The 15835-nt window shown below is 37.8% G+C and overlaps 1 protein-coding gene across 3 annotated transcripts in view; it reads right to left on the reverse strand.

Annotated features, from left to right (window-relative positions):
* The window catches only part of LOC150084856 (muscle-specific protein 300 kDa-like), a 1257473-nt gene that overhangs the window by 198716 nt on the left and 1042922 nt on the right, over positions 1-15835 (reverse strand). For all 3 annotated transcript variants that reach the window (XM_090376651.1, XM_090376652.1, XM_090376650.1), the window contains one exon: positions 5153-5315. In XM_090376651.1, coding sequence (XP_090232777.1) covers positions 5153-5315 — 163 coding nt within the window. The remainder of the gene's footprint in view (positions 1-5152; positions 5316-15835) is intronic.

Consider the following 15835-nt stretch of genomic DNA (forward strand, 5'->3'; position numbering starts at 1 on the left):
TCACGTTTCCGGCCCCGCCATGGGGAGGTTATTTTATTTGGTTTTTTTTTTTAGGAGCATTAGCAACTAAGGCCATATTGCTCCGGGATATGCGGTGGTCATTCCCTGAATGACCTTTCCGCATCCTCCGTATTTGGTGGTGACGGGCTCGAACCCCGGTCTAATCAAGAAGCGTGTGCTACGCACTGCTGCTCCTTCCCACCTGGCTACGGAGGTGCCCCATGGGGAGGAAGGAGCAGTGTCACAAGGAGGACAAGCGGTTAGAGAAGTTAGTTAGTTAGTAAATAAAGAAATATATGTATTAAATAAGAAAGGTGGATTTCCTTTCTCTGTTCTTACTTGCGATTTTCCAAGCCTAGAACTAGGTTATAAATGAACTGCTGATAGAGAACGATATAACTTAAAATGAAATTTTATCTCTCTGAAGAATCGGTACATAATTCGCACTTTGAACACTTGACCTCAATTTGCTTGGCACCCAGGGCCCCTAAACCTTGAACAGTATTTTTTAATCGGTATGAAAAGCCTAGTAGATTCCACAATTTCTTCCTTGAATTCTTCCCATTAACTGGTACCATCATCATTTGGTTCCACTGTATACAATTTAAAAACTCTCTGAGACCACTGTAGTCACCTTTACAAAAGCAAAACCCTTCCCTTTACCCCTGATGTAGTTACATGTGGGGCTGCAGTGGAGGGTATACTAAAATTAAATTTATTACAATTTGATTCTTAGGAAATACTTATAGTTTTATTATTTTTAATATATATGTAGTGTATATAAGTAAGTAAACATGACCCCCCCCCCACACACACATAACCCTCTGTAATTTGATTAATAAGCCTGATATGCACAGTATACTTCTCTCTGTTTTTCGTAACATTCATAGAGTACACCTGCTAATTTTATGACTACAGCACTGGTTACATCTTTAAGTAAATTGCAGATCAGTACATTGTGATCACTACCACCTAATGGTTCCTTTATCAGCAAATTCCTAATGCACGAATAATCACTGCTGATATATTAGTATTAGTATTAGTCATGGCTGCATGGTGCAAGAAAGCCTATGGCTTATGCTGCACCAGCCAAAAAAAAAAAAAAAAAAATCCGAACAAAACAATGATAAAAACAAAAAAAAATAAATAATAATAATTAATAAAAAAAAAGGAAATTAAACCTATCATCCTATGCGCTTCCCTTACCCGAAAGTATTATCCAGATGAGCTTTGAATTTACCCAAACTGTCGGCCTCTACCACCCATGAAGGCAACTTATTCCAGTAATTTATAACTCACTGGCTAAAATAAAACTTCCTGCAGTCCAATCTAAACATTTCCCCCCGTAACTTTAATTTATGTCCCCTAGTTCTAGCATCATTTATAATCTTGAAAATTTCGTCCTCATTCATTTTACTGATGCTTCTCAGAGCTTTAAACACCTCAATCAAATCTCCTCTAAGGTGTCTAGTTTCCAAACTCTGCAACCCACATATTCGAAGTCTTTCTTCATAAGGACGCTCTTTTGCTGATCTCACCAGGCGAGTTACCGTCTTTGCATCCTTTCAAGAAGCTCAATGTCTTTCTTTAGGTCTGGTCTCCATACTTGAACACAGTATTCCAAGTGTGGTCTAACATAAGCCTTATATAATGGGATTATCACGTCCCTATCTCTACTTGCAAAAGTTCGATAGATCATCGATAGGACACCATGGGCCTTCCTTGCAACCTGTTTACAATGCTCAGAGAATTTCATGTCTGACCGTATCGTAACGTCCAAGTCCCTTTCCTCCAGTACTGGGTTTAGTTGAACTCCAGCAAGTGAATAAGTTATTTTGGGATTACTCTTTCCCAGGAGTAATACCTTACACTTTGTTGGATTAAAGCATAGCTGCCATTTTTCTGACCATTCCTGAAGTCTATCTAGGTCTCTGTGAAGAAGCTCAGCTTGACAGTGATCATTAACTACTCTACCAATTTTAACATCATCTGCAAATTTAGATGTCACGCCCTCTATCCCTTCATCAATGTCGTTTATGAAAATTAAAAACAACAGTGGTCCTAATACTGATCCTTGGGGAACCCCACTTCTTACATCAACCCAATCTGAGGAATAGCCATTTATCACAACCCTCTGCCTCCTGCCCTGAAGCCATCCTTCTATCCATCTAAGGATTTTCCCAGTGATTCCAACCTGTTCCAGCTTATAAAGCAACTGCTCATGTGGGACTAAGTCAAAAGCTTTGCTGAAATCTAAATAAACAATGTTGAAATTATTCCCTAAATCCAGCTCGTGAGTGACCCTTTCGAAATAGCGAACCAGATTTGTTAAACATAATTTTCCCTTTACAAAACCATGCTGAGTATCCTTGAGAATTTCAATTCGATCCAAATGATCCTGAATTCCATCCTTGATCTTTGCCTCCATGATTTTCCCTACTACTGAACCATGATTTTCCCTACTACTGAAGTCAGACTGACAGGTCGATAATTTCCAACTTCACTTTTAGAGCCACCCTTATGTATGTATGGGAGATACATTTGCACTTTTCCAATCCAAGGGAATCTCCCCAGAGTCTAGTGATGCTCGCATAATTAGCCTCAATGGTTCAATGCACTCGCTTGCCGCCTCCCTTAAGATTATAGGGTATATTCCATCAACTCCAGGAGCCTTACTGGTCTGTAGGCTCGAAGGTTTTTTCATTAAATAATCTTGGGAAATTTCAATATCATTAATTACATATTTTTTTACTTCACTCCCACAATTTCCCATTGCCACAAAAGGTTTTTCATTTGTAAATATCGATGCAAAATAACTGTTGAGTTCCTCTGCAACGGCAGCTGGTGTATTTAATACTATCCCCTTTCCCTTACATAAAGGTCCGATCTGGTTTGTCCTGCTCTTCTTGGCATTTATATATGTGAAGAATTCTTTATCCCCCCTCTTTGCTCTGTTTGCTATTGATTTCTCATAAACTGCCTTTGCCTGTCGAACCTTTTCTGTGGCTCTATTACACATCACCTTGTAGCTGTTATAGGCTTCAGTACTTTTTATTGCTCTGTAACCTTTCCATGCCACCTTTTTCTGCTCAAGTAATGTGGCAACTCCACTATTTATCCAACTTGGAACCCTCCGCGTGGAGTATTTTTTTAATGGTATATACGCATTCAAGGTATCTGTGATTAATGTTTTAAAAGTGTACCACAGTTCAAATGTATTCATTTTCTGCACGATATCTACCCAGTTAATAGAGGCCATGTAGTACCTTAAGGCATCGTAATTTCCTTTTCTGAAATTAAAACCCATTCCGTTGCCTTTTACTTCTGCTACCTCTCTCTCGTCATCATCCACCGTAGAACTCCGTGATCACTTCCTGCTACTGGTTCCTCTACTGTCAGCCCTGTTATGCCATCTGATTCATGTGTGATGATGAGGTCTAGGATATTCTTTTCTCTAGTACTTTCCCTGACATGTTGATACAAATAACAGTCATCTAGTTGATTTAAAAATTTTGTTTCCCATGTTGAGTTTCCTTCCCATTTACTCCAATCAATTAGAAGCAAATTGGAATCGCACATAATAAGGCATTGATGCTTACTTGCCCATTCCATTTGCATGTAGAGGCTTTTGTCATAATCTTCACAATCACCTGGTCTGTAGATTACTCCTACTCACATTATACCTTTGTTTCCAACTATCTCACACCATACAGACTCTATACTAGCATGTGAAATGTCTGAATCCGGGAAAGCTATCGTCACACTCAGGCTGCTTCTGATAAGAAGCATTATTATTATTATTATTATTAGCCATATGGTGCAAGGAAGCCTGAGGCTTATGCTGCACCAGCAAAAAAAAAATCCCGAGTTACCCTCAGAGTGAGAAAGAGACAGACAGAAGTAGAAAGGAATCACCAAGAAAGAGAAGAATGATGATATCCAGCTTGGGACCCTGGGTGTGCCAAGCCCATACTCACCAGATGTGAGCCCCTGGGGTGAATTACCCCACCATCCTTTCTATCTACCCTATCCTTCCTAAATACATTATACAAGCCGTACTTAAATTCATTATCCCCAATTTCCGGGTGGCACCACGTCTCTGTAAGCCCTATTATGTCCGCGTTACTTGTTTTAACCAGTTTGAATTCGTTCATTTTATTGACGACACTTCTAACGTTACTGTATAAACAATTAAGATTTACTGTTCTTGTATATTTAACAATCCTAACACAACCACAACCCTTGAAGTTTTTTAGGCTTTCTTCCCTGATATTAGCTACCCGCTCACATGAAACGTTTCTGCCCCAGAACATCTAGATAATACGTCCAGTTGGGGTAACAGATAAGAACTGTTACGGTATGTGCAAGAGTTACTTTGACCAATATTATCAGATAAACGCGTGTCAGTATTACCCACATCCCCCCTAACTAGCAGTTTCCCTGAACCTTTAAGGTATCCTCAATAATACTGGCAAAACCTTTTGCACCATCTTTGTTTAAGTGTATCCTGTCTCTACAAAACAAATTCCTTCTACCTCTAAGTGTGGGCCATGCTGATAGAAATTCCCCCCCCCCCCCAAAGCCTTGCAGAGTCCTTCAAGTCTTGATATAAAGTCTTGCTAGTGTGTGAGTGACAAACCACAAGTTCCAGTCGTCTCAATATCTCAGAAGTTAAAATCCCCCATTATAAGACAATCTGATATAATATGATATTTACGCCAAAATCATCAGTTGCAAAGGCTCTATGAATATTAATTATTAACTTACTAAATTTAACTAAATTTAAAAATAAGATAACAGATGTGACAATGACTATTGAAACTAATTATTGAAAAAAATTTAGTATGTTAATTAAGTTAATCAAGTAGATTAGTTTCAGGAGTTTCAAACTTTAAAGACTGTGAGAGCTCATAGTATTAAGTTCCAAGATCCAGTGTTTGCCACAAGTCATAAATTTCCAATTTTGATAATTGGAAATTATCAAATTGGAAATAAGTTAAGATAATTGGATAAAGAAAAACATAGAAGTATACATGAGTATTTTTATCAAAAAAGATAATATTATGTAATTCTTATTGTTTCTATTCTTTAATGAATTTGACTTCTCTTTTCAATAACTGTCAAAATGTAATACTAAAATAAATGTGCCTACCTGTGATTGTTGCAGTTTATCGTTAATCTCAACTTCTGACCATTCGTTATATTCTACTGGGAAAAGTAGTGTATATTCTGTTTCCTGAATCCATTTAACCAAAGATGATAACTGTTCTTCAAATCGTTTTTTATCTTCTAAAATCCTCTGCAGGTGGTGAAGCCTAGGGTGGAAGGGGGGAAATACATATACAGGGTGTCTAGGAAATGTTACCATTTCATCGGCAAAATTCTTTTTATAACATTAAGACAGAGAATTATTCAGCTAAACTACAGACTTTGTAAACTAAGATTTGAAGGATACTTACATCAGGATGGGGACTCTTCATTTTGCAAAGCTTTCCGGACTTCTTTGGATAACCAGTTTGTATGATGCTGGATTAGTCAATGTGGATATGTAAGGTGGTTTGCATGTTACTGAAACTTTACTTCCTGTCATTTTTGGTTATAGGGAATTATAAAATAGACTGCTTATGCCAAAAAATCAGGCAGGGGCACCAATGGGTTTTGGGACAGAATACCTACTGCAGCTGATAATACACATCAAGTTATGACTGAAAAGTTTTCATACAGTTTGGGAGTGTTTGTATTTTTGGCATTGAAGAACCTGATGGGATTAAGGATGTATGGCAGGACATGGCAATGTAGATAGCCTGCTTTCACAGATGTTGGTAAGTTAGGCGAGCTAAAAGTGAGAATTATGCTCCATGTTGGAACAAGATTAGCATCTTTTCAAGTCACGATGCTCGTTTCTTGGATAACTTTTCATTTGCATAGATCTTGGACAATTTCTTTCTCTGATTCAGTTAATAAGTCCCATTCTAGGAGTTTTAGGGTGGCATGGGGAGTAACTTTTATTGGGAGTCCTCCAAAAGTTGTGAGCTTTAATAGCTTCAAGGAACACTGAGATTTGATAGCTTGTATCAGAAGATCTACTGAACTAGAGTCATCTTACTGATTTAGGTGAACTTACAGCAGTCTCAATGCATTTATGCACAAGGAAGGGTAATAATTTATTCAAACCATGGTCTAATAGAGAATGCAAGATTAGGAAAGCTGGTATCTCTTCTTGAGGGACTGTTTTCAACATCTACAGTTGAGAAAAGTTATTTTCAGTGTCATTTGTCTCAAGCAATAATTCAGACACAGCATGGGTTTGTTAAGGGAAATTCTTGTCTGACAAATTTGATTGGTTATTATGATGTGGTTACAAAGGAACTGGATTATAGCCTCAGTTGCTGATGTGCCAATAAAACCCAAACAAACAAACAAAGGAACTGGATGCAAAAAATAATTATTATATCATATACTTTGATTTCAGGAAAGCTTTTAACACTGTTGCACATGGAAGACTACTGTACAAATTGGAGCAGAATGGTATTAAGGGTAAGTTGCTACAATGGATAAAAGGATGGTTGAATGGGAGAAGACAGAGGGTGGTAATTAATGGGTGCTGCTCTTCGTGGACTAATGTTATTAGTGGAGTCCCACAGGGTTCAGTGTTGGGTCCACTGTTGTTTTGTTTATTTATCAATGATATTGATGAAGGTATATCACGCTTAGTGTCGAAGTTTGCAGATGATACAAAGGTTGGCAGGGTTGTTAATGACAGTAATGGTAGTGTGCTACTGCAACAGGATCTAGAAAATTTGGGCAGATGGGCTGAGAAGTGGCAATTGAAGTTTAACCTTGACAAATGCAAAGTACTGCATATGGGTAGAAGTAACCCCAGAGAAACGTACCAACTGTGTGGTACTACACTTAAGGTGGTAGAAAATGAAAAAGACCTGGGAGTAATTGTGCAGTCAGATATGAAGTTTTCTGACAATGCAGACAGGCTGCCAGGGCAGGTCATGGGGTTTTGTCAATGATATATGTATAAAGCAATGGTCAGGCCATGCCTTTAGTATTGCGTACAGGTCTGGAGGCCTCATTTTAGGAAGGATGTAGATTTGCTTGAGTGTGTACAGAGAAGGGTAACAAGATTGGTGAGGGGAATAAAGGGATCCTCTTACCAAGAGAGGATTAAGTTCTGCAAATTGCAGCAGCTGGAGACTAGGCACCTGCGAAGTGATTTGATTGAGGGGTATAAGGCCTTGAATGGGTTGTGCACGCTGAATTCTGATGGATCCTTCCACTTGTTCAGATTACGAACCTAAGGGGTCATAAATTCAAATTGAGGAAAGAGATGTAGAATAGATGTGCGGAAATTTGCCTTTAGCCAGCGGGTGGTTAATTGCTGGAACAAACTTCCATCTGTCGTTGTGAAAGTTGATAAGTTAAATAAATTTAAGGAGGAACTGGACAAACATTTAGAAGGAATTGTTTTGTAAATTTTTTTTTTTTTGGCTGATGCTGCATAAACTCATACACTTGGTTTCTTGCTTCACATGCCACCTACTACTACTACTAGTAGTCTTGAGCTCGATGGCTCTAAAGATGGAAACATGTTGTTATCCCTTTTTGCCCTTTTAGGCCATGGGAGGGTAAATTTCTTCTCCCAAGTTACTGGCCTTGGCATGGGGAGGCAGGAGCAATGCCGCTAGCGTGACCAAGCGGTATAAAGGTTAGTGTTAGTTTAAAGAAAAAAGAAAGGTGGTTTTTCATTATGGAACTTGCTTACAATTTGTAAGACAGTTTATTACTGATTAAATAAAATGTAAATAAAAACTTATAAAACTGAAGAAGAACTGTGGCTTGGAGTAAACGCTCTATGGATCACTCGGAAAATTGCTTGATCACTATAATGCTTGGTACCTGGGACCATAAATCCTCAGTTTTGTCCTCTCATTTATGTTCCTTCAGCTGTACTGTACGGTGTCATCTAGAGAACAAAAAAATAACAGCCCTGCAAAATCCAGCCCCATTGTCAACAAATTTTTGCAGAGCAATGAAGTTTATTTTCTCAAAGGATCTGAAGAGGTGACTGAAAGAGAGACTGCATCAATTCAGAAACAAGTACAAGAAACAAGTGGACTAATGTTATAAGTGGTGTCCCTGAGGGTTCGCTGCCGGGCCCATTGTTGTTTTGTATATTTATCAATGATATTGACGAAGGTATATCAAGTTTAATGTCAAAGTTTGGGTTATTAATAACAGTAATGATATTATGCTGCTGCAACAGGATCTGGAAAAATTGGGTACATGGGCTGAGAAGTGGCAACTGAAGTTTAACATTGACAAATGCAAAGTAGTGTTTATGGGTAGCAGTAACCCCAGAGAAATGTACCAACTATATGGTGTTACACTCAGGGTAGTGGAGAATGAGAGTCACTGGGGTCATTGTGCAGTCAGATATGAAGTTTTATGAGTAGTGCAGACAGGCTGTCATGGGGTTTTGTCAATGATATACAGGAATTTTGCAAGCAGGGATAAGGAGGTCATTATCCCCTTGTATAAGGCAATGGTCAGGCCACACCTTGAGTACTGCATACAGGTCTGGAAGCCTTATTTTAGAAAGGATGCAGAGTTGCTAGAATGAGTACAGAGAAGGGCAACAAGACTGGTGAAGGGAATAAAGGGGATGCTCTTATGAAGAAAGGCTTAAGTTCTGCAAATTGCAGATTCTGGAGACTAGGCACCTGCGAGGTGATCTGATTGAGGTGTATAAGGCCTTGAATGGATTGTGCAGGCTCAATGCTGATGGGAATCTTCCTCTTGCTCAGATTGCAAACCTGAGGGGGCATAGATTCAAATTGAGGAAAGACAGTTGTAGAATAGATGTGCGGAAGTTTGCCTTTAGCCAGCGGGGAGTTGATTGCTGGAACAAACTTCCATCTGTTGTTGTGGAAGTTGATAGCTTAAATAAATTCAAGGCAGAACTAGACATACATTTGGAATGAATGGATCGGTGAAATGGGAATTTTTTTTTTTTTTTTTTTTTTTTTTTGGCTGAAGCTGTATAAGCTTGCTTTCTTGCATCATGTGCTTCTACTAATGCTAATGCTAAAAGTACCTGAACTGAAAACAACTAGAGTAAGCAAAGATATTATAGTAACTTATGAACTGGTTCTTACCACGTTAGATGGAAAAATCTGCAATGCCTTGACAAATATGTGTTCTACACAAACCTGCTATATTTATAAGGTGAAACTGACAGAATGATATAGACATGGTATCAACAAGGACACCAACAACCCAGCATTACAGTTTTGGCCTAACAGTATTGTACTGCTGGATACAATTTTTAGAATGTTGTTTATGTATCAGCTACTGGCTAGATGTTAAGACTTATCGAGCAAGAGACGCACTCAAAATTATAGTTCAAATAAGAAAAAAGAAATTATTGACAAATTGAGACAGGAATTAGTGTTTTGGTTCCACTAACGACAAAAACACTGCAAGAGCATTTTTCCATAATCCTGACATCAAGAATAGCATGATTAAACAAAGAGCTGATTTGAATTTGGAATAATTTTGAAGACCATATCAAGCGGATACAACATCAATGCCAAGAAGTTTTGCATTTTTAACATGCTAAAGAACTACCAGATTATTTGTGGCTAATTATCTGTGGTTTTATATGCCTGCAATTGTATGCAAAGTATTAATTCATGGGAGTGAAGTTATTAAACATGCCATATTACCAAATGGAGTTAAGCAAAGAATAAAAGATTTTAAATTTATTAGAGAATACCATACAAGAAAATCATCATGTGCTTTTAAAAATGAAGTTCTAATCGTTTTATCCACAGATTCAATAATATTAGAAAATTCTTGGAAAAAACAATGCTAAATCATAAAAAAATCAGTTAATAAAGATGAGCTGTCTTTGCTCAATCAACCAACAACATTTTTGAGAAACGACAACAGTGAAATGGAAGACTAGGTTGTTCGTTGGTTGATATGTTGTTTAATGGCCCAAGGGCTACTAAGGCCATATTGTGCAATTACCAGTTAAAATCTATTAAATAATTGTGTCTGCTTCAAGAAAACAATGAACTCGGCTAGATTTGCATCGTCTTCAATTAGATGGGGTAATGTTAAAGGTTCTTGCAGATGCGAAAGCAATGTGAAAATTGTGCTTCGATAATTATTATAATGATTGCAATCTATTAGAATATGCTTCACTGTAAGTGTAGACTGACAATATGCACAAATAGGTGGATCTTTCCCCATGAGTAAATAAATATGGGTTAGATGCGTGTGCCCAATATGCATCCTAGTCAGGATCACCTCCTCTTGCCTACTTGATGGCGACAACTCAGGTTCATGTTTAAACTGAAGCAGCTTATTGCCACCCTGAGCCTTCCAGATTTGCAACCATTGCACTTCACACACACATTTTTTATGACTGATTTGTAGTCTGTATATGGCACTTGGTAGTTAGAAGAGCTTGCAGTGATTGAATGTTTAGCAGCTTGATCTGCATATTCATTTCCTTTGATGCCTACATGACCTGGTATCCAACAGAAAGTGCTGACTGGTTATCAGCTTGTAAAGCAATTATCTGGGATCTAATTTGCTTCAATATGGGGTGGATTGGCTTAGATGGATTATTCAATGCTGTTATTGCACTCCGAGAACCAGAGTAAATCATAGTTTTCTTAATCGACAGATTAATCACGTGATCCAAAGCTTTTTTAATTGCCCACAGTTCAGCAGAATAGATGCTGCATTCCTTTGGAAGCGATACAGAACTAGAAAAAAATAGACGAAACTGCCACTGCACCCACTGTCGTACTTGTTTTTGAGCCATCAGTATATATTTGAAACCACCGAGAGTTTTTAGCTACATGTGCAGCATGGAGCTTCCTGATGGTGAGATCTGCTGCTTGCTTTTTCCCCATTGTTGGAATGAGAAATCACAGATTGGAGTATAATCAGACCATGGAGAGTCAGGTGTGCTTGTTTCCTGAAAGATTTTCCTCCAGATCAATATTACTTGTGTCTAAATTCCAGCATTGTGTTAACTGTAGCAGCCTTATCCCGATTGGCTTGTTTTTATTGAGTTTGTTCTGATAAAAGGTGGTCCATTGGGGCTCAAATAAGTATGGCAAGATAGGATGGAAGGCTCCATATTTTTGCTGCATAGTTGAGTAGCAACATTTTCCTCTGAAGATGGAGTGGAAGTTCTTGTGCCTCTATATATAAACTCTGTACAGGGGATGTTCTAAATGCTCCTAAAGCAGTTCTTAGGGCACTGTGATGGATAGTGTCTAACAGAATTAGTGCACTTTTCCTGGCAGAGTCATAGATGGAGCTCCATAATCCAAGCAGATCAGATTAATACCCGATATAGCCAAAGCAGAGTATATCGGTCAGCACCCCACGTTGATGATGATAGTACTCTGAGGATATATAATTTTTGCAAGCAAATGGTTCTCATGTATGTGATGTGTTGTAAGAAGTTTAATTTATTATCTAGGATTTGGCCAATAAATCTGATACTGTTCGAAAGAGGTATGGTGGAATTTTTAAGTTTTAATTCGGGCTCAGGGTGGATCTTTCGTTTTTTACAAAAATGAATACAGTTGGATTTTTGTGCTGATAAGCGGTAGCCATTGGGAGACACCCACAGCTCAATTTTGTTAACCCTCCTATTGTGTTCGGGTCAATATGACCCAGTCGCCTTCTTTTAATGCCCATAAATCTTTTATTAATTTAAATATTTTGTTGCTGCTCTATGACTTTTACTAATTTCCCCTAATAAAGGTTGACCCAGATTGACAAAAAAATTTTTACAGTTAAGTTTTTTTTATAAATGTAATTGTTACACTTATTGTGCTAGGGTCAATATGACCCGACGATCAGTTTTGTTAAAATTTAAGGAACGAGAAGCGAATTATTATCATAAATGATCCTATTTTATTGGTTTTGTTTTTATTTTTCATAGAAATAACTAACATTACCACGTTTCTTGAACAAGTTTCAACGTGTGCGTTATGCGTGTGTGGTGAACGACAAGTTGACGCTGGTGGGGGGCTTGTTGGTGCCTTCTCGCATATATCTGCCGGTGTGCACTTGTGTGTCAGTTTCTTGGTAAACATCAAGCTTGGTGCCGCTCTAAGAGACAACAGTAGGAAGAAATTGTTGAAGATGTGTACTAAGAGATTGTTGTCGGACAGTGAAATTGAGAATCTTGGGTATGCTTTTGTTGGTAATGATAGTACTTCTGAAATAGAGGACCATTTGTCTGAAGCAGAGGTGCCTAGTGAATCGGACGATGAAGAAGTGGAACCTACGATTTCAGACGAAGCTGTTGTGGCTAATTACGTAACCTCAAAAAATGGCAATATAGTGTGGAACTGCAGCACACCTAATCAACAAGGAAGATTTTCTTCAGAAAATATTATTACGTTGAATCCTGGACCAACAAGGTATGCTACGTCTAGAATATATGATATAAAATCCTCCTACTGCTTATTTTTTATGCCAAAAATTGTAAACTTAATTTTGAAGATGTCAAATTTAGAAGGAAAAAAATTTATGATGACCAGTTGCAAGAACTAACAGTAGTTGAATTAGAAGCATATTTTGGCCTACTGTTTTTAGATGGAGTGTATAAATTTCATGGGGAGGCAACCTCCAGCCTATAGGATGGAAACATAGGCCGACCTATATTCAGGGCAAATTATTCCATGTAATTTCGCGAATAATTTGCTTCGACGATAAAGGAACTCGATCACAATGGTAAATTAATAAATGCCAGACTGATAAATTAGTTGCTATACGGGACTTGTGGGATGAACGGGTTGCAATTCTACCTATGGTCTATAATGGTAATGAAAATATAATAGTAGATGAGCAATTGGTACCTTTTAGGCAGTATATAGCCAACAAACCGGCCAAATATGGAATCAAAATTTGGACTTTTATGGGATTCTGTAAACGCTTATGCATATAACACGCAAGCATATCTGGGAAAAAAAGGTGAACTTCCAGAAAAAGGCCAAGGTAAAAGAGTTGTGCTAGACCTTACTTATGGTCTAAAAGGGCAAAACGTAACGTGTGATAATTTTTTTACATCTTACAAACTGGGGCAGATGCTATTGAAAAGAAATATTACCATGCTTGGCACTATTCGAAAAAACAAGCCTGAACTGCCAACCGACTTGGTCTGCAACAGGAAGGAAGCCCTTTCTTCAAAATTCTGCTTCAGCAATAACACAACAGTAGTTTCTTATATTCAAACAAAATAAAAACGTAATCCATGAGCACCTTCCACCACGATTCCTGTGTGTGTGATAAAGATCATAAAAAGCCATTTATGATTTTAGATTACAATAAAATCAAAGGTGCTGTAGACACTTTAGACAAGTTGGTTATAACATACACATGCAGATGACAAACTAAAAGATGGCCAATGTCTATCTTTTATAATATAATGGATGTTTCTGCTTACAATACCTATAGGGCGCCTCCATAGCCAGGTGGGAAGGAGCAGCAGTGCGTAGCACACACTTCTTGATTAGACCGGAGTTCGAGCCCGTCACCACCAAATACGGAGGATGCGGAAAGGTCATGGAATGACCACCGCATATCCCGGAGCAATATGACCTTAGGTTGCTAATGCTCCTAAAAACCAAATAACTAACTAACAATATCTATGTTTTGTGGTGCGAAGTAAATCCAACCTGGAATGCTGGCAAACTTACAAAACGTCGACTATTTCTTGAAGAATGGGGTAATTCCTTGATTGTTCCCTTAATGCAAGAAAGAAAACACCTTCCTCGAAGTATTCCTTATGCTAAAATGGTTAGAAGGGCACAACCATCAATCAGCACTGCCAAAGCAGGGGAACAACCGAGCACAAATAAGCGTAAAAGATGTAATTTTTGTCCCTCTTCAAAGGATAACAAAACCAATATACTATGTTGTAATTGCTCAAAATATGTATGTAAAGCTCATGTATATTACTACTGCCAAGACTGTAAAAAACTAAATGTATGATATAACTACTATGTTTTTCAGATATACGTAACAATTGTTTATCCATTACTGCCGTTCATAAAGAAACTTTTAGTCAATAAATGCTACATATATTCTTATTTCTTTTATTATTTAGTAAACACATTACTGTCATATTAATATAACACCAATAAAACGACACCCATAGATGCTCGGGTCATATTGATCCAAACACAATGTAACCAAAATGCGAACACAATGGGAGGGTTAATTGAGATCTGAAGTTGTCTCTCGATAGAATTCATATTTTTCCCTTGGCACAAGATCATGAAGTCATCTGCATAGTGATATAATTCTACTGTTGTTGGAATCATGGATGATATTGTTTATTCTTATTAAAAATAGAGTAGGACTCAAAATAGATCCCTGAGGGACCCCCTCCTCCTGGATATGGATTATAGAAAGAACATGTAGATGACTAACTTGAAAGGTTCTGCCCTGGAGAAAGCTCTGAACAAACAAGGGAAGCCTGCCTCGTAGTCCAAAGGCATTAAGATCCCGTAGAATACCAAAATGCCATGTTGTATCAAAGGCCTTCTCTATATATCCCAACTTACCATAACTAGGTGGTCATTTCAGACAAAAGCATTTCTGATGTTTGATTCTGCTTTAGTCATCATATCTAATGCAGATCTATTTTGTTGAAAGCCATACTGATTTTTATGTAAGATGTTATGTGACTCAAGAAACCAGGTGAGCCATTTGAGAACCATTTTCTCCAGTGTTTTCCCCAAACAACTAGTTAAGGAAATTGGACGATAATTAACTGGATTAGAGAGGTCTTTTCCTGGTTTAAGGATGGCTAGTACAAGTGAATGTCTCCAAGAGCGAGGATAATCATGTTCCTGAAAAATTCTATTAAAAAATATTAGAAGAGTTTGTAAAGTAGCATCATTCAAGTGTTTTAACATAATATAAAAAATACCATTAGGGCCAGCTGCACTATTGGGTGCTCTGTTAAGAGATTCCTTTGATTTGGATATTGTAAAAGGCTGGTTATATGGAAGAGAGCGACCGGTGTTGAAATTTAACTTCTGACTTTCTGTTGCCTCTTTAATTCTTTGGAATGGAGCATCATATGAATTTGCTGCTGAAATTTTGGCAAAAGCTTCAGCGAAAGCATTTGCTATGTCTTTTGGGGAAGACAGTTGCTGTCCCTTACAGATACAATATCCTTTGTCATCTTCTCCTATATTGTATCTGTCCCTTACAGATACAATATAGAAGATGACAAAGGATATTTGCCGTTCAGATGTTGGATTTTCCTCCAGATCAATCTAGTATCGGTGTTTTTTGTGATAGTGGAAGCGAACTGCCTCCAGGAAGTTTTTTTGGCTTTCGCGCTTTAGCATTAAGTTTATTGTAAATAATAAAGTTAATAGTAGTGGGATGCTTGCGGAAAATATTCCAAGCTTTATTCTTTTCTTTTTTTGCTCTATTACATTCATCATTCCACCAGTTGTTTTTATGCCTGCATGGATGGAGTCGACGACTGAGGAATAGTTTTATCAGCTGCTGCTAGTATCTGTGTAGTGACATGGTCAGTGGCTTCATCTATTGAGAGATTCTGAATCAAATGTTTATCTAAAGATATACTTACGGAAAACTTTGTCCAGTTTGCCTTTGAGAATTTCCATCTTCTGTAAGTTTTTTGATAGGTGGAGATAGTTTGGAATCTACAAATAATAGGTTTGTTATTGTTTGTTATTTGGATTTTAGGAGCATTAGCAACTAAGGCCATATTGCTCCGGGATATGCGGTGGTCATTCCTTGA

The sequence above is a fragment of the Mastigoproctus giganteus genome, chromosome 6 (genome assembly GCF_048544385.1).
Source record: "Mastigoproctus giganteus isolate SK-2022 chromosome 6, ASM4854438v1, whole genome shotgun sequence".
In the NCBI taxonomy this organism is placed as follows: Eukaryota; Metazoa; Arthropoda; class Arachnida; order Uropygi; family Thelyphonidae; genus Mastigoproctus; species Mastigoproctus giganteus.